Here is a 23,109-nt window from a genome sequence, read left to right on the forward strand (position 1 = left end):
GCTTCTGAGGTGGCAGTGACTGTCTGGGCTTCTGTGGTGGGGGTGGCTGGGTTTCCCTGGTTGGGTGGCTGTCTGGGCTTCCATGGTGGGGTGGCTCTCTGGGCTTCCGTGGTGGGGTAGCTGCTTGGGCTTCCGTGGTAGGGTGGCTGTCTGGGTTTCCCTGGTGGGGTGGCTGTCTGGGCTTCTGTGGTGGGGTGGCTGTCTGGGTTTCTCTGGTGGGGTGGCTGTCTGGGCCTCTGTGTGGCAGGGGCTGTTTCAGTTTCCCTGGTGGGGTGGCTGTCTGGGCTTCTGTGTGGCGGGGGCTGTCCGGGCTTCCATGTGGCGGGGCTGTCTGGGTTTCCGTGTGGCGGGGGCTGTCTGGGTTTCCCTGGCGGGGTGGTTGTCTGGGCTTCCATGCTGGGATGACTGGGCTTCTTCCCTCTGATGCACTGTTTTTCATCTGCAGCAGACTCTGACAAGCGTTATCCCAGTGACTTCGCCCTGTGGAAGGCAGCCAAACCCCAGGAGGTGTTCTGGGCCTCTCCCTGGGGACCCGGGAGGCCGGGCTGGCACATCGAGTGCTCTGCCATCGCTAGGTAAGGCGCCTGCTGCTTCATGGGGGTGTGGGGCTCAGTTTCCCCTGGTGCCTGCTCAGAGCAGTGGAGGATGTGGACAGGAGCAGGTGCAGCCTGGCATGTGTGCCCACAGGTGGTTTTTTGGGAAGAGATTTTGCTGGAGTGTGACAGGGCATGGAAGGGACTAAGCAGACCCAGGACACAGCCAGCTCCCCGACCCCAGGACACAGCCAGCTCCCCGACCCCGGGACACAGCCAGCTCCCCGACCCCGGGACACAGCCAGCTCCCCTACCCTGGGACACAGCCAGCTCCCCGACCCCAGGGCACAGCCAGCTCCCGGACCCCAGGGCACAGCCAGCTCCCGGACCCCAGGGCACAGCCAGCTCCCGGACCCCAGGGCACAGCCAGCTCCCAGACCCCGGGACACAGCCAGCTCCCCAACATCGACCCCAGGACGCAGCCAGCTCCCCAACACCAGGGCACAGCCAGCTCCCCGACCCCGGGGCACAGCCAGCTCCCCGACCCCGGGGCACAGCCAGTTCCCCGACCCCAGGACACAGCCAGCTCCCCTACCCCGGGACACAGCCAGCTCCCGGACCCCAGGGCACAGCCAGCTCCCGGACCCCGGGGCACAGCCAGCTCCCAGACCCCGGGACACAGCCAGCTCCCCAACACCGACCCCAGGACGCAGCCAGCTCCCCAACACCAGGGCACAGCCAGCTCCCGGACCCCAGGGCACAGCCAGCTCCCAGACCCCGGGACACAGCCAGTCCCCAACATCAACCCCAGGACGCAGCCAGCTCCCCAACACCAGGGCACAGCCAGCTCCCCGACCCCAGGGCACAGCCAGCTCCCCGACACTGGGGCACAGCCAGCTCCCCGACCCCGGGGCACAGCCAGCTCCCCAGCCCTGGGGCACAGCCAGCTCCCCGACCTCGGCACCTGCTCCGTGTGGCGGAGAGGCTGCCTTTTGGTTCACACCTGCAGCCGCTCTGTTCCCTCACCCTTGTCTGCCGTGGCCGGTGCTTGGAGCCCTGGAGGAGAGTGCTCCCACCTACATCCCCCTCGCCTCGCACTTCTCTGGCCCCGAAATCCCTCTCCGCCTTCCCTCCAGCTCTTCTAGCCTAGACCACTCAGACACCCAAGATGCTCCGTGGCGGAAATCTGAGCTCCTCCCAGATCTTCTGGAGTCCCCTCTAGCCGCCTGCACTTGGGTCCCCTGTCCCCAGAGCTGCTCTTCCCACTGTCTGCCTGGGACCGCGGCTGCCTGCCGCCCCCACTCAGTCCCATGACACTGCTCTCCTGGGCCGCTGTGGCATCCCCTGCTCTGGAAACACCCTGTCTGTCCCGGTTTCTGCCTTTCACCGGAGCCTTCTCCACCTTCTCTCTGGTCCCCTCTTTGGATGCGCCTCAGGTGTCTGAACCCTAAGACTCTGCCTGCAGCCAGGGGCCCCTTGGGTGGGCTGTGTGAAAAGCAGCACCTCCCGTGCCCTGTACCACGCGGCTGCCCACAGGGCTCACCACGGTTAGCTTCTTACTGTGGTGCTGGTTTGTGTGGCCCGACCTCCTGCAGGCAGCAGGGTACCTGGCCACGCGTTTGGACTGTTTCCCATGTTTCGCTGTCACAGTTATCCCTAGCGAATAACTGCGTATGTTTCCTATTTGTAGAAATCGGGTTTTTTTTAAAAAAATCACTAAACATATGGATTTTAGTATACCTGATAGCAAATCTTTATTGCAATGAACAGTTTTAAAAATTAGAAACACAAAGAATGGTTGAGGTGAACACTTTAAGCTACTAGCTACATTGAAGATTTTCATCTGGATAAATCCAGCCACCTCGAAGCCTGTGGGCGTTGAATTCAGGATGTGTTTCCTGGCTGGTGTAGAGGGAGTGTGGGTGGGGATAATTATTTCCCACAAGAGGACTCTGCTCCAGTCATGGACTCCCAGACTGCTCGCGTATTCAGCCCTGAGTAGGGTTGCCCATTCCACCAGGAGGGAAGGCATTATCCTCCACAACCTGCCTCTGAATTTTGGTGGTCTTCTTTAAGACCTGGAAAGAGTTTCTCCCTTTTCCGCTAAGGCCCCACCACTTGCACTGTGGTTTTACGGCTCATCTGGAAATGTTTCAGTGATTCTTGAGACAACAAACGCTGTCGTTACTAGGAAGCATGGGCCTAACTTTTGATTTAAAAAAATTTGAAATGTCCAGTCACCAGTCATACTTTAACTACTTAGAATACTTAATAGCAGCCTATGGGGGTATCAGCTGGGTTATAGGTTCTTTTTTTGAGATGGAGTTTTGCTCTTGCTGCCCAGGCTGGAGTGCAGTGGTGCGATCTCAGCTCACCGCAACCTCCACCTCCCTGGTTCAAGTGATTCTCCTGCCTCAGCCTCCTGAGTGGCTGCGATTACATGTGCACGCCACCACACCCAGCTAATTTTTTTTGTATTTTTTATAGAGACCGGTTTTCACCATGTTGGCCCAGCTAGTCTTCAACTCCTGACCTCAGGTGATCCGCCTGCCTTGGCCTCCCAAAGTGCTGGGATTACAAGCATGAGCCATCACGCCCAGCCCAGATTCATTTTTTAGATTCAAATAATTGCTCTAAAGCAGGTAGAAAATCATTTAGTGAGTTTCAAACGTAATGCTACTATTGAATACCTTATTTGTGTTGAAAGATTAAATAATGAAAAGAGACCATTATTGTTCCTGCTGAGGCTTCTCTTATTTTAAAATAGGTGTAACATTAGAGATTAGGCTTGAGACTAGCGTAGTGAAGGCTGTGACCCCACAGCTTACATGAAACCTCACATCGTCATGTTGGCTTCAGATCTTCAGAAGAGACAGTTGCTCATCTAAACACAAATGAGGTTCCTCCCGTCCCCTCCCCCTTCCTAGTCCCATGGTCTCCTTCACAGCATTTAACTGCAGGGAATGTTAGAGTCACCCTGAGAGGACCCATCGCTAAGATGTACAAATCTTAGAGCATCACACTGCAGCGTGTGTTTCTGTGGTGCCTGATCCCTCAAGCTCGAGGCTTGTGTGTGCAGTCCTTCCCCGAGCACAGGGAGCCAGACCACTGGGAGCAGGAAGGACCTCCGCAAGGCGTGGGCACCTTAGAAACTCTGCACCTATCCTTGTAAGAAAATCCACCAGGCTGCGGTGTCGCCATGCTGCTGCAGCTGGTCCAGGGACGGAGCTTCCAGTGGGCTGGCCCAGCCTCATGTTCCCCATCACCGCCATTAGTTTTAGCATGTGGGTTTGCAAAAACGCGTTTTTGTGGCTGCATGGCACTGTACTGCAGGAGAACGGGTAACAGCTGCCACGTGTCGCCTTGAACTCTCTTACCTTGTTATTCCCATGTGGCTGTTAGTTACATTTCCAGAAGCCACGTGAAACACTGTCATGATTTTATAGTTCCACCTTTTGTTAAAGTTGGAAAACCACTAAACCGTACCTATTGAAATTAAGTAAAGGTAATTTGTTGAGTTTAAAATATATACATATATGTAGTACTTAGAGCAAAAAGAATTAAGTCTCTTTACTGGGATGAAGAGTCACGAATAATGGGTTTATGATGACAGGATTTCAGTTTTCATTTGAATCAGTTAAATTATCATGTAGATTGATTTAAAATTGAGATCCGTTTATTCATTGCATTAAAAAGGCTGGAAGGAGTAACTAGATGAGGTTTGAAGAAAATAGGTTGCTTGATTGAATGAATTCACTGTCTCGTATGTGTCTTGCAGTATGGTATTTGGAAGTGAACTGGATATCCATTCAGGTGGGATAGATTTAGCTTTTCCACATCATGAAAACGAAATTGCACAGTGTGAAGTCTTTCATCAGTGCGAGCAGTGGGGAAATTATTTTCTGCATTCTGGTAAGTAATAACTTCAGATTAATTTGTTCTGTTTCAGTTCTGGCAGTTCTGTCTTCTCTGGCAAAACAGCCACATTTGGAAATACATAGATCAGCTAATAGGTCAAGAAATGGATGGGCCTCTTAAATTATTTTTGAGTTTTAATCATTTGCACATGAACTTCCTTGGATTGCAGCAATGATCATACCTTTTTAGAACTGACTAGAATATGGAAAATGTTTGGCAATCCCGTTCTATGGAAGTTTCTTTCAAGTAGAATTAGTAAGGAACTTCAGGTAGCACAGCATAATGGAGGTGATGAACACTCCTTCCTGAAGCTGTAATATTGTCACTAGACATCCCTGCCGTTTTCTGGTAGCCCATTCTTCCACTGATCAGACCCCTAACTGAGGAACCCCAGCTGTCTGCTCTCAGAAGTGGATGCATCACTGTGAGTTAAGCGACACCTTGAACCCAGCGATTTTGGAATTCCCTTGGATATACTGGAAGGATCATATTTCCAAGTTTGCAGGGCCAGAATTAACCAGTCTTATTACCTTTTGGGGATGGACAGCGAAGGTATTTGAGAAAAGAAAGATAAAGCGTGTTTGGCAGTGGTAGGATTTGGAGATGCAGACTTCAGCATCTAAAATACAGGAAATTAACAAGTGCTGTTTTTTAAGTCCTTGAATGAGGAAATTAGGCTGCCACTGTGTGGTAACGTGAAATGCAGAGACGCTCCAGCTTTCTGGTCTGCAGCAGGGTTCACTTGGGTTTCTTCATGAAAGTAAACAGATGAGGCTGACTGCCCCCAGGCCACTTCCTGCAGCAGGTCCTTCACCCCGGGCACCCGGCAGGAGGCTCCGCCCCCACTGTTACCCACTGTGTCTGCCTCTCAGAGGGCCCCAGTTTTTGTCTAAAACAGAAGCGGAAAGCAAGCTGGCAGGGTGGCTGTTTGAGGGCCTAGGAGTTGTTTTGTCCAGCACCCCACACCTTTTCCCTGGGGAGGGCTCAGCGCTAGCTGAAATTCGTTTTATTTCGCAGATGATGTCCCCTGCCCGATGGAGTTCCTAATCAAAATGCACGCCTGCCACCCCCACTTCGTTTCAGCTGGTGCTCACGTGGGAAGCGGGTGCACACAGCTGGGTGGTGGAATATTTAAGGCATCACCCCTCCAGGAGCCCAGCACTGATTTCCACAGTGGGGGGCCCGCACGCCTCTTTTGACCGCTGGGAAGGAGGTCTCTCTCCCTTGGCCCAAGGACTTCTGAACCGTGTTCTTGGAGAGGAAGCCTGCTCAGAGCCGTCTGGTGGGGCTGAGACACTGAGTCTCAGGCACAGAGGCAGTTGTGTCCCTCGTCCCAGATTCGGCTCAGTTCATCGCCCCCGGACTGTCTGAGGAGCTGGAGTTGCTCCCTCCGCAGGGCGTTTCTGTCTGCAGGTTTCTCCTCTTTGGTAGGCCAAGGTGTGTAACTGACACCATGACCTGCAGCGAGCCCTTCAGCCAGTGTGGAGCTGGGGGCAGGAAGGGCGGCCTCAGCCGTGGGGACGCTTCGCCCTCTCAGGTGGTGAGGAGGGGCCGGGGTCTAGAAACGGAGATTGAGGTCATGTTCACCTTCAGATGTGGAAATGGGAAAGCGTTAGTTGTTGAGACAGTCTTCCTCTGTTCCCCAGGCCTGGGAGCACAGTGGCGCGATCTCGGCTCACTGCAACCTCCGCCTCCCAGGTTCAAGCAGTTCTCCTGCCTCACCCTCCTGAGTAGCTGGGACTACAGGCGTGTGCCACCACAACTGGCTCATTTTTGCATTTTTAGTAGAAGGAGGGTTTCACCATGTTGGCCAAGGTGGTCTCAAACTCCTAACCTCAAGTGATCCACCTGCCTCTGCCTCCCAAGGTGCTGGGATTGTAGGTGCGAGCCGCTGCGCCGGGTGGGAAAGTTTGGCTGCCATTTTTCAGTGACTTTTACTACCTATTAAGGCACTAGGAGTCTTTTGCATACTAGTTTGGCCCTAAACAAAACAGCAGTGTCTCCTGACACAGGAGAAGTGACACTTGTTCTCCTGCACCCAGTGGATGGAAGAGCTGAGTGGGCAGACGCTGGCCCAGCCTGGTAGGGCTGCTCTAGCCAAATACGAAGAGTGGCATCTTCTGAACAATTGGAATGGATCCTCACGGTTCTGCCGGCCGGAAGTCCTGCGACCGCACACTGGCAGATTCAGTGGCTTGGAAGGGGCCACTTCCTGTCCATAGACGGCTGTCAGCTCTCGAGGGCTCTGTCGGGGGTCTGTTTTAGAAAAGCCCTGATTCCATTCACATTGGCCTTGCCCCCAGGACATCATCACCCATCACCCTCCTCAGGCCCCACCTTCAGTTACCATCACCTTAGGGCTGAGGATTTTGACAGGAATTTGGGGGGACGTAAACACTCAGACCTTAGCAAATGTGTTGCATTTTCCAAATATCATCAATTTAAAAAAATTAGAATTGTGCTTGATATAATCGGGTTACATAGAATTACATATTCAAAGTTACATATACTTTTTGGAAACCACATTCTAACCAGTTGGTTTATTTGTGTTTTTTTTGAGGCAGAGTCTTGCTCTGCGGCCCAGGCTGGAGTGCAGTGGTGTGAACATAGCTCACTGTGGGCTCCATCTTCTGGGCTCAGGTGATCCTCTCGCCTCAGGCTCCTGAGTTGTTGGGACTGCAGGCACACTCCACCACACCCAGCTAATTTTTTTTTTTTTTTTTTTTGAAGAGACAGGGTGTCGCCATGTTGCCCAGACTGGTCTCCAAACTCCTGGGCTCAAGCGATCCTCCCGCCTCAGCCTCCCAAAGGGCTGAGATTACAGGGGTGAGCCACACTGTCAGCCTGGAGCACTCCTATTTGAAGTTGTGTCAGAGAAAGAGGAAAAGTCTTCTGTTAGAAACAGCACCCATCTCTTGGAGATAAGCCTTGTAAAGCTATAGGCCAGGGAGAATTTCAGGCTCAGATTTGGGAGTTAGGGGTGTGGGTTTCCTTCTGTCCTTCACATCCATAGGACATGAAGTAATTCCAAGGTCTTCAGAGTCTGTGAAAACCACTGCAGCAGAACCTCTAACCAGTCCTACCTGGAGACCCGCAGGCTCCACTATGTGTGGACAGCGGTCAGCAAGCTTTGCCGCCAGGTGCCTGATTTGCTGAATGAGAGCTTTGTGGTTTCTTCGGATGCCGTCAGTGAAATCAGTATCTCTGGATTACAGGAAAGGAGAAAATGGATCAAATACTGCCGTCGGCACCATGCTTGCCCATTCTTGTTTAGCTCCTGAGTCAGCTGGGGCACCTATGCCATGGCCCTCAGTGTGGGGCTGGGTGTCCCTGAAGCCATGGAACCACGCAGGTGTGTCTTCCCGGAAGACACAGCACGGGTGAAGATTCGGGGGCTGACCTGTGCCGACATTCACCCGTCTGTGCAGTGTATAGATGCAGGCTCCCATGCGTTTCCCGAGGCAGAGCCCCTCACCCGGCTCGCACTGAATTCACCTGTCTGTGCGGTGTATAGATGCAGGCTCCCATGCGTTTCCCGAGGCAGAGCCCCTCACCCAGCTCGGACTGAATTCACCTGTCTGTGCAGTGTATAGATGCAGGCTCCCATGTGTTTCCCGAGGCAGAGCCCCTCACCCGGCTCGGACTGAATTCACCTGTCTGTGCAGTGTATAGATGCAGGCTCCCATGTGTTTCCCGAGGCAGAGCCCCTCACCCGGCTCGGACTGAATTCACCCGTCTGTGCAGTGTATAGATGCAGGCTCCCATGCGTTTCCCGAGGCAGAGCCCCTCACCCGGCTCGGACTGAATTCACCCGTCTGTGCAGTGTATAGATGCAGGCTCCCATGTGTTTCCCGAGGCAGAGCCCCTCACCCGGCTCGCACTGAATTCACCCGTCTGTGCAGTGTATAGATGCAGGCTCCCATGTGTTTCCCGAGGCAGAGCCCCTCACCCGGCTCGGACTGAATTCACCCGTCTGTGCAGTGTATAGATGCAGGCTCCCATGTGTTTCCCGAGGCAGAGCCCCTCACCCGGCTCGGACTGAATTCACCCATCTGTGCGGTGTATAGATGCAGGCTCCCATGTGTTTCCCGAGGCAGAGTCTCCTCACCCGGCTCAGACTGAATGCTTTTGTTTTTGTTTCAGGGCATTTGCACATGAAAGGCAAAGAAGAAAAAATGTCCAAATCATTAAAAAACTACGTTACTATTAAGGTAATGTGATTGTTGTATTGTGTCTCCGAGGTGCTGATGGCTTGCTGAACCCATCTTAAAGGCTTCTTTGTCATTTGAGAGCCGCAGAATCCAACTCCCAGTGTCCTCTGGCCCCTTTCCCATGACAAGACCTGCCTCCTCTTCCTCCCGTTTTAAATGGCTCTCCGCCGAATCTCGCTCTTTGGCCGGGCACCGTCTGCTGTTTTCTGAGGTCTCTTTCTTGGTGGAGCTTCCCTTTCCCTTTCTTCGTTTCGAGGCTGGTGCTTGCTGCCTTGCCTTTTCCTTTTACAACAGTCGTTTCTCTAGGCGCATCTGCTAACCTTCTTCCCTTCCTCACCCGCCACCTCCTCCTAGTGTGGGTTTTGCTGTTTGCCTTTGGTAGGCTCAGAGCTGGCTGGACTCTTCACCAACCTGAAAAACGTCATCGTGCTGTGGCGCTGACACACAGAATGTGCACTCACAGAGGGCTCTGGCTGAAACAGTTTGAGCTGCTCCTTTGTCTTCTGGCCTGTCTTTAAATTTAATTTAATTGCAAAGTAAATGGAGAAGAATAGTATCCAGATCTCACCACCTAAATAGCAAACCAGTGAAAGCTACTCCCGTCAGATTTAGGATAGACCGACAGGGACTGCACCTCACAAAATAATTTACATATGCTTTCCTTAAGTAGAATTTTTCCAATTTTATCCTCGGCAAAATGTCAAACCTGTAGAAAAGTTGAAAGAAACTTTCCCATGGCACCACCCAGATTGAGTAGTTGTAATTATTTTGCTGCATTTGGTGTGTAGGATCTTTTTCCTCTACCCAGCTTAGATTCTCTCGCGGGGGGCCTGTAAATTAGACTGGCAAAGAGAGATTAACAAGAGAAAAACAAAGACAAATATGTTAGCGTGTGCACGGCACACGTACAGATGGAGCCGGGGGTGGTGGTGTGCGGGGTGGTCGGAGCCCGGCCACTGCAGGGACCTTGCTTTATTGAGCTTCACTTTACCGCACTTCGCAGATACTGTGTTTTCACAAATTGAAGGTTTGTGGCAGCCCTTCACTGAGCAAGTTTGTTGGCACGATTTTGGCAACAGCATGTTCTCACTTTGTTTCTTTGCATCATATTTGAGTAATTCTTGCAATATTTCAAAGTTTCGTATTAAATCTGTTACGATCTGTGATCAGTGATCTCTGATGTTACTGTTGTAATCATTTTGGGGCTCCACGAACCACACCCACGTATGGCAGAACTTTGTATGTGTTGTGCATGTTCTGACCGCTCCACCAGCCGTCCATTCTCTTCGATCTGCCTCTCCTTGGGCTCCCCTGTTCCCTGGGACACAGCAATATCGAAATCAGGCCAGTTACTAGCCCTACAGTGGCCTCCAAGTGTCCAAGTAAAAGGAAGAGTCACACATCTCTCTCTTTCAATCAAAAGCTAGCAATGGAGAGCTTCATTAAGCTTCATGAAGAGGTTATGTCAAAAGCTGAGACAGGCTGAAAGCTAAGCCTCTTGCACCAAATATTCAGCAAAGCTTTGAATGTAAAGGAAAAGTTCTTGAAGGAAATCAGAAGTGCTGTTCTAGCAAACACTTGAATGGTTAGCAAGCAAAACAGCCTATTGTGATAATGGAGAAAATTTGAGTGGTCTGTATAGAAGATCAAACCAGCCACAATGTTCCCTTAAGCCGCAGCCTAATCCAGTATAAGGCCCCAACTCTCTTCAATTCTGTGAAGGCTGAGAGAGATGAGAAAGCTGCAGAAGAAAAGTTGGAAGCTAGCAGGGGTTGGTTTGTGAGGTTGAAGGAAAGAAGCCATGTTCATAATATAAGATACAAGGTGAAGCAGCAAGTACTGATGGAGCAGCTGCGGCAAGTTATCCAGAAGACCTAGCTAAAATAAGTGATGAAGGTGGCCGTACTAAATAGCAGATCTTTGAATATCGATGAAACAGCCTTCTATTGGAAGAAGATGCTGTCTAGGACTTTTGTACCTAGAAAGAAGTCAATACCTGGCTTCAGAGCTTTAACCTGACTAACTGTCGTTAAGGGCTAATGCTGCTGGTGACTTTAAGTTGAAACCGCTGCTCGCTGATGATTAAAAAAATCCTAGGGCCCTTAAGAATTTTGCTAAATCGACTCTCCCTGTGCTGTATAAGTGGAACATCAAAGCCTACATGACAGCACATTTATTTACAGCGTGGTTTACTGAATATTTCAAGCCCACTGTTGAGACCTACTGCTCAGAAAAAAGGATTTCTTTCCAGATATTGACAGTGCATCTGGTCACCCAGGAGCTTTGATGGAGTCATACACGGAGAGTAATATTGTTTTTATGCTACTCAGACAGCATTCTGCAGCCCATGGATCAAGGAATAATTTCAATTTTAAGTCTTATTATTTAAGAAAAACATTTCCTAAGGCTATAGCTGCCATAGATAGTGATTCCTCTGATGGATATGGACAAAGTAAGTTGGAAACCTTCTGGAAAGGATTCACCATTCTAGATGCCAGTAAGAACATGTATGATTGATGGGAGTAGATCAAAATATTTACATTAATAGGAGTTTGAAAGAAGTTAAGTCCAACCCTCATGGTTGACTTTGAGGGGTTCAGGACATTAGAGGAAGTCACTGCATATGTGGTGGGAACAGCAAGAGGACTATTGGAATTGGAAGGGATCCTGGAGATGTGACTGAACTACTGCAACCTCATAAAACTTGAACACATGAGGAGCTGCTTCTTATGGATGAGCAAAGAAAGCGGTTTGAGGTGGAATCTACTCCTGGTGAAGATGCTGGGGACATTGTTGCAATGACAACAAAGGATTTAGACTGTTGCATAAATTTAGTTGGTAAAGCAGTGTCAGGATTTGAGGGGATTGGCTCCAGTTTACAAAGACATTCTGCCGTGGGTAAAACACCATCAGACATCGGATGCTACAGAGAAATCATGCAAAGAAGAGTCAATTGGTGGCGCAGACTTCATTATTATCTTGTTTTAAGAAATTGTCACAGTAACTCAGCCTTCAGCAACCACTACCTTGAACAGTCAGCAGCCATAATATTGAATGAAAACCCTCCATCAGCAAAAAGATGATGACTCGCTGAATGTTCATACCACATTTTTTTTTTTAGCGATAAAGTATTTTTTCATTAAGGTATGTACATTGTTCTTTTAGACATAATGCTATTAAATACTCAATAGACTGCAGTATAATCGTGTAAACATAACTTTTATATGCACTGGGAAACCAAAACATGTGTGCCTTTATTGTGACATTTGCTTTATTGTGGTGGTCTGGAACCAAACCCTCAGTATGTCTGAGGTTTGCCTGTGAAACATGCTAGGCCAAACAAAAGAGAAGGAAGTGTGGGCTTGGGGCAGGGAGGCAAGTTATGGGAGGGTGACCAGGGACAGGATGATAACCAAGGGTTGTTGAGTAAAATTTGTTTTGCAGGTTGAGCCTCTCCATTGAGAGTTGTTAGGGGTCCTCACCCTGGTACAGCAGAGGGACACACCTTTTACAACTGGGAGCTTCCTGCAGGAGGAAAACTCCCACCCTGTTTTTAGAGCATTTCCTGTATCTGCTTTTTCTCAATGGCATTTAGCTCAAAATAATCTGTATGCCAGCGAGGCATATTCAGGGCTGGCAGGCTTGGTACTCTTCAGGGACTTTATCCGTGTTTATGGAAGTGGTAAGCGTGTGTGTACATGCGCGTGTTTGTGTGAGCATGTGTTCACATGCGTACCCATATAGGCATGCTTGTTATCGACCATTAGAAAATACATTGAAGACATTATGATACTTCTCTGTTCTTTAAGCAACTCCTAAAAATAAGGATGCTTTCCTACATAATCCAGGCACCTAAAAAGCAGTAATTTCTTCATATTATCTAGTCTATATTCTGTTTTTCTTTTTTTGTTGTTGTTTTTTCGTTTATCTCATTGTCACCCAGGCTGGAGTGCAGTGGCATGATCTCAGCTCACTGCAACCACCACCTCCTGGGTTCAAGTGATTCTCCTGCCTCAGTCTCCCGAGTAGCTGGGATTACAGCTGTGTACCACCAGGCCTGGCTGATTTTTGTTTTGTTTAGTAGAGATAGGATTTCACCATGTTGGCCAGGCTGGTCTTGAACTCCCGAACTCAGGTGATCCACCTGCCTCGGCCTTTGAAAGTGCTGGGATCACGTGGGTGAGCCACAGCACCTGGCCTGTTTTCTCCAGTTGTCCCCAAAATGTGTTTTATGGTTTTATTTTTCAACCAGGAGCTGATCAGCGTTCATGTGTTGCATTTGTATGTTGTGTCTTGGTTTTTTTTTTTTTTAATGTGGTTTAAAAAAATACATAAAAGTTATCTTAACCATACAGTTCAGTAGTGTTAATATATTCACACTGTTATGCAACAAATCTCTAGAATCTTTGTAAAACCAGAACTGTGGACTCATTGGACAGTTTGCCATTTCCTCTTTCCCCAGGCCTTGGCAATAGCCCTTCTCCTTTCTGTTTTCATGATGGTCCTTTTGTGACTGGCTTATTTTACTTAGCATGGTGTCGTCAAGATTCACCTATGTTATATTCCATGTCAAAATTTTCTTCCTTTAGGCTGAATTATATCTCATTGTTGTTTCTAGGTTTGTAAGCTAATCTGTCTTTCTACTTGTATTTTCCCTGTGGTGTTGCCTTTTTGAAGAGATGGGGCCATTTGTCCTGTTAAACAGCCCACATTTTGGATTTGTCTGTTTCTTTGTGGTGTTATTTAGCTTGGTCTTCTATCTCCTGTAGTTCCTTTTACTGGAAGTTAGGGTAAGGCTTGGTTTGACCTAGGTAAAAAGCTTTTGGGCAGGAATACCTGGTCGTTGATGCTGTGAACTCACAGTGCGTTCCCCTGGGGGCTGCAGGGTCAGGTTGTCCTGTGATTCACAATGGTGAGTTTTACTATTTGGTTAAGGAATGACCCCCAGATTCCTCTACTGTAGAGTTTATTTTCTTCTTATGAATATGAAGCATCTGAGAGGTGGCATGCTGTGGGGTATTTTGTTCTCTAATAATCTTCCACCCTATGGTTTTAGAGGCTTCATTTGATCATGTATTTCATTGGTTATTACAAAGTCATGGTTGTCTAATTCCCTCTTGAACATTTATTGGTTGGCATTCCTCTGAAAGAAAATGGTTTTATCCTTCTCCCTTTTTTTTTAGTATATAGAGTCAAGGATTTATATTTATTTAGTGTATTGTCAATTCAGCGTTATCTTTTCGGTGTTGAAATCATCCTGTATTTGGCCAAGGAGGGCTCTTCTGACTGGCTCCGGCCCCCAGGGACAGACCCGTCAGGCTCTGTAGGACCCTCCTGTCCCTGCCTGCCTTTTGCTTTCCCACCCAGACCTGCCATTTCTCCAAGCAACCTCCCTGCCTTTGAGGGGAAGTGGGATTTTGAAGGCAAGACTTAGGCACTGTGATGTCGATTGCAGCCGTAGCGACATTACATCTTGGCTTTGTCAGGAGCAGAGCCTGGGGAGAGGGAGATAAACCTGTACATACAAAATAGATTCCTTATTGGGGTTCATTTTAATATATCCAAATAAAATTTAATATCACACGGCTTTTTAGTTTTAGCTGTTTATTTTCCTCTCTTGCTAAACATCTTATAAAAGCATATCAACTTACTGCTTTGTCTTTTTACATGAGTGATACAGATTTTATTTTTCATGCTAAAATTTTTTGCACATTGTGTCATACACAATGATGAGAGTAATAATTACAACTGAATTAAAAAACAGCATTTTGGGGTATTTCTATTTGTTTGCTACTAGGATAAGCATGTTTTGTTACATGAAGAGCCATAATAATTACAATTATGGAACTGCTGAATTCATAAAAGTAGTAAGTGTGTCATGATGGAGGTCACTGTATAATATAAACCAACAGTAAGTCCTCAAACATATTTTCACATTCTATATTATTATTTATTGTATAATTAGAATCAAGGATTAGAATCTAGGTAATACCATCATTCAAATGTCTGACCAAGTGAGCAAGCACGTCAAATCATTTTCCAAAGTCTTTTATTGTTTAGTTCTAAAGAAAACTATGCCACAAAACATAATAGGCACGGCTTGTTGATAATTCATGCCTCAATTATATAATAAAAATCGGCATCTTTTGCAACTTGGCATTTGTTTCATCTGACACGGTAATAAAAAAGATGAATAGTACTATCAGCACTTGGAATTACCCAAGTACAGCTGATACAGTCTCTCCCAGACTTTAGTTTCTAAAATTCTGGGGGAAGTGAGACAATTTGAACTATAACAGTCTACATGGCAGTAATATTACCTTTTGGTCATTGGCTTAATATTAATCCTTTTTTGTTTTTTAATATACAAAATAAGCTGAAATCCTATCTCTTAAGCACATTTCAATTAATGTAATTAAACAAGGTAACAGCTTCCTTCTAGAAGACCTTTAGATTTAGTTATGAAAAATTTGTCATATCTTTGATAATTTATGGAACGTTTTTACAGTCAAATACAGATCATACTGTATTTTTCCATTTTGAGTCTGTGATAAACACTTGTACAAAGAACTGTAAACATGGTCAAATTAGTTTTTAAAATGGAAATTACCATTTTTATCTCTAGTAATTTTAATCACTTGATTTTATCCAATTTAAGGACAGACTTCAAAAATCCACTGAAATTTGTATTCTAAGTGCAAAAATACATAAATGTTAGTTCTAGTCAGAAATTTCAGCTGACAAGTGAAAATTTCACTTTAAGTAGATCTGGGATACAGAAATTAAATTTTTGATCTAAACACATCATAAATATATTGTTGTAATATAAAAATAATTTTTTAAAAGAAATATTTAACAGTCTTTTTCCTCCACCATCGGGAACATGTAAAATTGCAACCTAACGTTGCAAAACATGTCTTCACCATTCTTTAGTACGAAAAGCAACATAAAAAAAGGAGTATCAAAATATTTTATTTCAAGTTTATTTTATGCCAGATCCAACATGTAACTGGAACCTATTCGTATTCTATGGGTTTCTGAATTTCATTTTCCTGTTTACTGTTTTTATGAGAAACTTGTTTTAACGTATCTGTACCACTTTATTTGACATTTACTAAAGCTGTATAAAAGCCATGCATAGTTTGTTTACGGTATTGTACGTTAAATGATTATGTTTGAAGATCACACAAAGATTTCACAAAACTATAATATAGAAAGACATGTGAAAACATTATTTAGGGGCTTTCAAAAGTTTTAGGCATGAATTTTGCAATTTTGCAAAGATTATTTTGGCTTATAAATGTTAGGCAGTCACTAACTTGAAGTAAGTGACAAAAACATGCAGATGATTACAGTTTCAACAAATGAAAATGAAATGTTTAGCTAAAAGCTAAAATACTGTGTAGCTGAAATACTACCATGTAACTGGGAATTTTTATAAAACAGGAAAAAAACGTTATTCTTTAAAAGTCTTCCATGAATAATAGACTTTCAGTAATTTTCTGTAAAAACATTCACAAATTAAGTTTCTCAAATTATGTTCATAACCAAAATTATGTTTTCAGTAGTGACTGGAGCTATGACTTTTAAATATTTATTAATTGTACTATAGGCGAAGTCTCAGCTTTTCCCTTTAGGGGATAGGCTAGAGAAGGAAATAAACCAGTCCATTGAGATTCAAGTGAAAGATCCTAGTACATCATTAACACGGAGCGGAGAGTTACGAGAGCTGCAGCTCCACATGCTGTTGACTGTTCAGTTCAGTTTAAGATCTCTTATTGGGAAGTGCCTCTTCTTTGAGGAGATAGGAAATACCGTAGATACTTCTTTAAACCCATCTCTTCCAGTTTTTACTGTTGCGGCTGAAGTACATTTAAATATTCAGATTGTCCCAGCTGGTAAATGTGTTTCTTCCACAGTTGGCATACTGATTCCTCCCCTGGGATGTCTGTTCAGAGCGGTCAGAGTACGTTGTTGTCACTTGCATCCTGAGTGATGTGCACTTTGATGGATATCAGAGTGCGGAAATGACACACATAACTCGTTTCCTCTGCCGTAACAGTAGGTACTGTGTAATCAATTTGCTGCATATCAAGTGGACCAGTATTGGTTGTGTTGTCTAAGCATGCCTACCGAATAACCGTTTGTGAAAATCTAACGTGGGCAGTGATATTTTCAACTTTGACAGAGTTATTGTTCATTATATTTAGTGTTTTGCGGTATTTAAATACATGTAGGCTTCTGAACGTCGTAACTGACATGCTGATTTTACAGCAATGTATTTCACATTGCTAGAGCCAGGGCAAAGGAAAAACATGGCCAGTCCGGAAAGGAGCAGACAGACACAGAAGCCGTCACATGCAACATTCTTGGCCTTCATCGCTGATCACTATACGGAATCACTGCCACCGTTGGTGTCTTGCCCCCTAGGAATTCTTCCTGTTCCCTAACAAGTAGGGCAGGTGGCACCGTCTCTTCCTGTAAATTCCACATATGGAAACGGAGATCTCCGTTTCTTCCATCTTCATTATGGACTTCACTGTTAACCCATCCATTCCTCGTATTTTCAGATCTGACTCCATCATAAGCATCTTCTTTGCTTGAATGCAAAGGCAAATGAGAAAGAGGCTTTCCCATGTTGGCACGTGGGGCACTGCACAGTCCCGGGCCATTTCAGCACAGCCAGGCCCAAGGACAGGGTTGGGGAGTACACTATCCCGAGTCCTGGGGGGTAGAGTGACTGGCTTGGAGCAAGTGGCTGCCGCAGAGCTCTGCTTTATCTTCAGACACACACAAAATATATTTTAAAACTTAACACCAGTAATACCGTTAAAAGTAAAACTATTAGCTTTGCACAGTGGCAGTATCGTAGCCAATGAGGTTTATCTGAGGCGTGATTATTGCTAATTGAAAGCTTTTCCCAATACCCTGCCGTGATGACTGGAAATATAGTCGGCATTGGCAATTTTTGACAGTCTCTAAGGAGACTGAATTTTTTTAAAAAAGTAAAACTGTTGAGTAAAACTTAAAGCTTATTTTATTTCTTTTTAAACTAATAGTTTTATTGAGATATAATGCACATACTGTATAAGTCACCCTTTTAAATTGTACTGCTTAGTGGTTTGTGGGATATTCACGGTTGTGAAGCCATCACCACTATCTAGGAATGTTTCATCACCCCAAAAAGAAACCCCACACCCATGGGCAGTCACGTCTCACTCCCACTTCCTCCCGGCCCCTGGCAGCCACTCATCCGCTTTCTGTTTCTGTGATTCATCTGTGCTGGACCTGTATTTCTTTTTCTCCTAGACTGTATCCCCTTAAAGCTATGTGGTCTGAACAGACACCCGCAGAGGGTAATGAGTTCCTTTCACTGACACAAGAGGCTCCTTTGTTGGTCTCTCTTTCCCTTTCCAATTTCCAATTTCCTTTTTTTGTTGTTGTTGAGACGGAGTATCTCTCTGTCACCCAGGCCATAGTGCATTAGCGTGATCTCCACTCACTGCAACCTCCGCCTCCCAGTTTCAAGCGATTCTCGTGCCTCAGCCTGTCAAGTAGCTGGGATTACAGGCGCTCGCCACCACACCCAGCTAATTTTTGTATTTGTAGTGGAGACAAGATTTTACCAGGTTGGCCAGGCCGGTCTTGAACTCCTGACCTCAGGTGGTCCACCGGCCTCAGCCTCCTGAAGTGCTGGGGTCACAGGCATGAGCCACCGCACCTGGCCCCAGTTTACTTTCATTTGTCTTATCTGTGGAACATTTGCAGGTTTTAGTGTTAACACTAAAGAGAGCGTGGAGAAGGCCGGCCCGGAGCTCACCTACACCCCTTCCCTCCCCAGCAGCGACAGTTGTGCCTGTTTCTGGATTCACCTTCCCGTGTTCGGCTTCACACGATAGGCCAAAACGCACCGACCTTTCTCTGTCTCATTCACGAGGCTGTGTCATGTGTGCTGCGTTTTCCCTAACAATTTAAGTGAGGTTTTCATTTGATTGTAAACGTGGTGGGTTTAACTGCAGAAAGTCTGAAAACTGCAGACAAGACAAAGAAGCACGTGGTAGAAAAATCCAAAGGTCCTGAGTATGGAAAGCAGGCCTCCTGCCCAGCCACCTCCCTGTTGGCCGGCTCCTCTCCTCAAGCAGCGGCTAGTTTTTTCGGAGCAGGTGTGTGTTCACGCGTCTCCTGTGGCTGTGCTGCTCATTTTCCCCCACACACAGTGGTGGTGGTTTGCACTTGCTTTACTTCGCTGATAAATCTCTTGGCCTTAGTTGGTTTTCTACCGTATGGAGTTGGTTTCTTCTTTCAGATGGCGGAGTAGTCCAGTGTGTGGGTGCAGCTTAATTAATTTAAAGAATCCCCTGTTGATGGTCATTTACATCTTGCCACATTTTCCACTAGGGTGTGTGCACTTTAAATTTTCATGGACGTTGCCATGTCTGCATTCTTCTCAGCGGCCGCTTAGTGGCTCGTGCGGTGATGTGCCATGATTTTATATCCTGATGTCGGGCTTGTTTGTGAGACCTGTAGTCTAGGCGACAGTGCTGTGATGAATATCCTTCTGCTAAATATCTGTGCACGTCTAATGATTAGTGACTTGGGAAAAGTGCCTTGAGGTAGAATCGCACATCAGAGGATACAGGCACATTCAAAATGTTTTGGATACAGCCCGTTTTTTTTTTTTTTTTGAGAGCGGGTCTTGTCTTGCCGTCACCCAGGCAGGAAGGCAGTGGCACCTGGTGCAGTCTCAGCTCACTGCAGCCTGGAGCTCGTGGGCTCTGGCAAACCTTCCACTTCAGCCCCCCGAGGAGCTGGGACCGCAGGCGTGCACCACCGCACCTGCTAATTTTGTATTTTTTGTAAAGACGGAGTCTCACTATGTTGCCCAGGCTGGTCTCAAACTCCTGGCTCAATTGACCCTCCTGCCTTAGCCTAACAAAGTGACCCATGAAAGGTGGCCCATTTTTCTTGTTGGTTTGTGAAGAATGACAACGGGGTTTTAGATTTCCGTGTCTCTGTCTATTCGCTGTGTTGCTTTGTCTCCATGTGTTCACTGGTGATTTTTCTTTTGTAGTTCCTTGAGGATGTTAAATTATTGCCCTACATCTTAAAAATACTTGCCACATTCCTGCTTTCTAGCATAACAGCCCTTTCCTGCTCGTCCTCTTTGTCTTAGAGACTACTGATAGACATACAATAGCCTGGCTGAAAACTTGATGCTTTCTTCGTAATGGAGGCTGCAGTCCGTGTAGAAAGAGCTCAACTCCTGGAGCTCATAATGGTTTAAAACCTGCTTTCTAGTTATTGTACCTCTCAAAGCAAGTGACGGCCTGGCCCAGTAGAGAGGCTCTGTTGCCCACCCCTGCCCAGGGGCTCCAGGGGTGCATGCAGCAGTGGCGTCATAGGAAGTGCCCCGGCAGCTGGCATGTGTACCCAGCGGGCTGCCTGTGAGTGTGCACCCTGTGACCTGGTGAGCTCGCTGGGGCTCACATGGCTTGTTATTGTCCTCATCTGAAGGCCGATTCAGTCCTCTGGCCTGGGCTGGGGGAGATCGCTTACCTCCCCGAGAGTCAAACAGCACACGCTAAACACTACCGTTGACACGTTTCGCCTCTCAGGTGGCCGTGGCAGGTTGCACGGTGGAACCAGAGTAGGACAGAAACTTGCTGACATCAGCCAGCACAGAGCAAGAACACGCTAAAAAATTAATTCCATGAGCACCCACAGTATTCAAGAATTTTACATCATTGTCAGAATACTGTGTAATGAAGTTATGTTTCCCATTTCTGTGTTATTAGGAAACAGTCCGTGGAAACTGAATGCTCTAGAAAGATTAGATTCTAGATTTCTATCAGAACTACTATATATAGCTCACTACAGAAGCTCCCGCACCGCAGAGTGGGGAAGATAAGCCTTTCATGTTGTTGGGGTTTCAGAGAACTGTTAGATTTATGAAAACACAATGAGGCTAATTCTGCATGCGTTTAAACTCTGAATGAGAGGAAACTGCCTTTAAAAGAAAGCCAGATAAAATCCTTTTTGCAATGAAGTAGAGAGCATGGAGCCTGCCTGTAGAGTGGTGTTTTCACACCGAACACGGAGACCGAGATAGGGCACAACCTGAACTGAAACCAGCAGGACGTGGCTGCGTGTGTGAATTGGAACCGCAGCACCTTGGGTGAGGGACAGTCTCAAGTGGGCCTGGGAGCTGCGAATTAAGGACAAGGAATGATGCTCCTTTTTCACAGTTTGGGAAGGGGCACCCAGGAGATGGACAGACGGAAATTGAATTCCAGCATGATTACTGATGAATTACTGTTGGATTGCACAGGAGCTCTTCACACGCACATGCACGTATACACACAGGCACACACACACCCCAGGCCCCCTTCCCACCCTGGGCCCCTGTGGCTGCCTGATGAAGTCTGTGGACCCAGCCTTATAATTTGCTTTAAGTACATAAAAGGAAGTACATGAGATCTCAAAGGCCTTCGATGGTGCTGAAGTAGAGGAGCACATGGGCTGCTTGACTCAGGGGTTAGCTCAGCGTGGCTGGGGTCTGACAGCTGCTGTCCCCTCGTGTGATTTGTGGCATGTGATGTCATACTTGCGGGGACACCTGTGGTGACCGTACCAGGCTCTGTGCTTCCTGATGTGTTTGCACCTGCACTGACCACTGAAGGAAATGTCCATTTCAGTGCAAGGCTGGTGGAAATAAACACGTAACTGTTTAACCAACCCAGTTCACAGACCTCCCCCACCCTCCCACCTTCTCTCTGTGGGCCCCTGGGAGGTCTGTGGACCCCAGGTGGAGCACCCCTCTGTTAGGGGATGGGCCCAGCAGCTTTCTGATTAACAGCACCCACATGAGAATGCCCCTCACTGCCTCAGGCCCAGGCAAATGGGGTTGGGCTATGGTGTGGGGGCTGAGCTCCTACCTGGTGGAAGGCAGACCACCTCTTTCTGTACAGACATTTTCCAAATTATAGGAGGATACTGGTTGGGTTCTTAGTTTTACTCGTGTAATCAGAGGCAGGGTGGTTTATTCTTCAAGAGACAGACTTAGTGCATGCTTTACACCCAGTGTTTATGAGAACCGTGCCGCCAAATAGGGTGAGTGAGGCCATCGCCCCTCGGCTGGGCCCAGCTGCAGGTCATCCGGGTCTGACCTTAACCGCAAGCTTCTCCTGGGGGCAGGCAGCCAGGAAGGAGCTGGTGTGCGTCCCACTGCCTGCCTGGTCCCTTCCTGAACACAGCATCGCTCCATGCTGTCTGTCCTCATCCCTGTCATGTAGAAAGACTGCCCAGGCTGAGCACAGGACGCACCTCTCCGGAGCCTGCACAGGTGGGGATTTTCGGGGAACAGCGGCTTTCTCCTCTTGCTCTTTCCACAAATACTGAGATCGAGCGTGGAAAGTTCAGTGAGGAAATCACCAGGAAACAGGTGGTAACCGTGAGAGTTGGGAGGGCTCATTTCATCAAGATTCCCGATTTCTTGATAGGTAGAGGTAACTCATGTAATTGTCATAAATAACATATTCTCAGAGCGGCGCGAAGTGTGAAAGCAAAGCCTCGTGACTGCCTGTCTGTCACTTTTCCAGGACTTTCTGAAGACCTTTTCGCCCGACATCTTCCGGCTCTTCTGTCTGAGGAGCAGCTACCGCTCAGGTGAGAGGGGCATGTGTGGGGTGGACTCCTCCCCAGCTCAGATGCGGTCATTCTGACAGGACTGGGAACGGCAAAATGCAGAGAATAAGCAGAGCATTGTGAGTGCAGCGGCCGTGTGCCTTAAGGTTCGGTTTCAGAGAGTGAGCCCAGAGGACGAAGGATCCCCGCTCTGGGCCAGGCTCAGCCCGTGTGGACGTGGGCTTCCTTGTCAATCTCGAGCCCTCCCCACTCACAAGCTGTGAACCCGCAGCACCTCGGCCTCCTGTGAACCGGGGGGGACGGAAGGGCTCAGCCTGCCATAGGCGCTGAACTCGGGAGCCCTCAAACATGGCCCTGCCAGTGCCACCCAGGGACAGTGCTTCCCCACGCAGCGTGTAGCAGAGCAGGGTCTCCTGGGCGAGTGGTGATGGTTCCTGCCATGCTGCACGATCGCCTGCTGCCCCGGGCAGGGCTCTTGGCCAGGAGTTGTCTAGCACTGGCCTGGCATGGTGGCTCATGCGTATGATCCCAGCACTCTGGGAGGCCAAGGTTGGAAGATATTTTGAGTCCAGGAGTTTGAGACCAGCCTGGGCAGCAGAGCGAGATCTTATCTCTACAAAAAATACAAAAGGCTGGCACAGTGGCTCATGCCTGTAATCCTAACACTTTGGGAGGCTGAGGCAGGTGGATCATTTGAGGTCAGGAGTTTGAGACCAGCCTGACCAACATGGTGAAACCCCTTCTCTACTAAAAATACTAAAATCTATAATCTCAGCTACTCAGGAGGCTGAGGCAGGAGAATC

At 47.5% G+C, this 23,109-nt stretch overlaps 1 protein-coding gene, 1 non-coding gene and 1 pseudogene across 6 annotated transcripts in view; 2 read left to right on the top strand and 1 right to left on the bottom strand.

The window, feature by feature from the left end:
• CARS2 (cysteinyl-tRNA synthetase 2, mitochondrial) overlaps nucleotides 1-23,109 on the top strand; it is a 62,063-nt gene that overhangs the window by 23,086 nt on the left and 15,868 nt on the right. For 4 of the 5 annotated variants that reach the window (XR_012514272.1, XR_012514273.1, XM_039473397.2 and 1 more), the window contains exons 7-10: nucleotides 446-575; nucleotides 4,312-4,445; nucleotides 8,595-8,662; nucleotides 22,261-22,327. Coding sequence is in view for 3 of the 5 variants with exons in the window: in XM_039473397.2 (XP_039329331.1) it covers nucleotides 446-575; nucleotides 4,312-4,445; nucleotides 8,595-8,662; nucleotides 22,261-22,327 (399 nt within the window). In the remaining 2 variants the exon portion in view is untranslated. The remainder of the gene's footprint in view (nucleotides 1-445; nucleotides 576-4,311; nucleotides 4,446-8,594; nucleotides 8,663-22,260; nucleotides 22,328-23,109) is intronic. The other variant, XM_039473398.2, reaches the window with a different exon arrangement.
• LOC141581583 (transmembrane protein 106B pseudogene) lies at nucleotides 14,279-22,265 on the bottom strand (annotated as a pseudogene).
• On the top strand, nucleotides 17,509-17,649 carry LOC120365879 (U4 spliceosomal RNA). Its single transcript, XR_005580712.1, has one exon. It is a non-coding gene; the product is annotated as a U4 spliceosomal RNA (small nuclear RNA).

The sequence above is a fragment of the Saimiri boliviensis genome, chromosome 16 (assembly GCF_048565385.1).
Source record: "Saimiri boliviensis isolate mSaiBol1 chromosome 16, mSaiBol1.pri, whole genome shotgun sequence".
NCBI lineage: Eukaryota > Metazoa > Chordata > Mammalia > Primates > Cebidae > Saimiri > Saimiri boliviensis.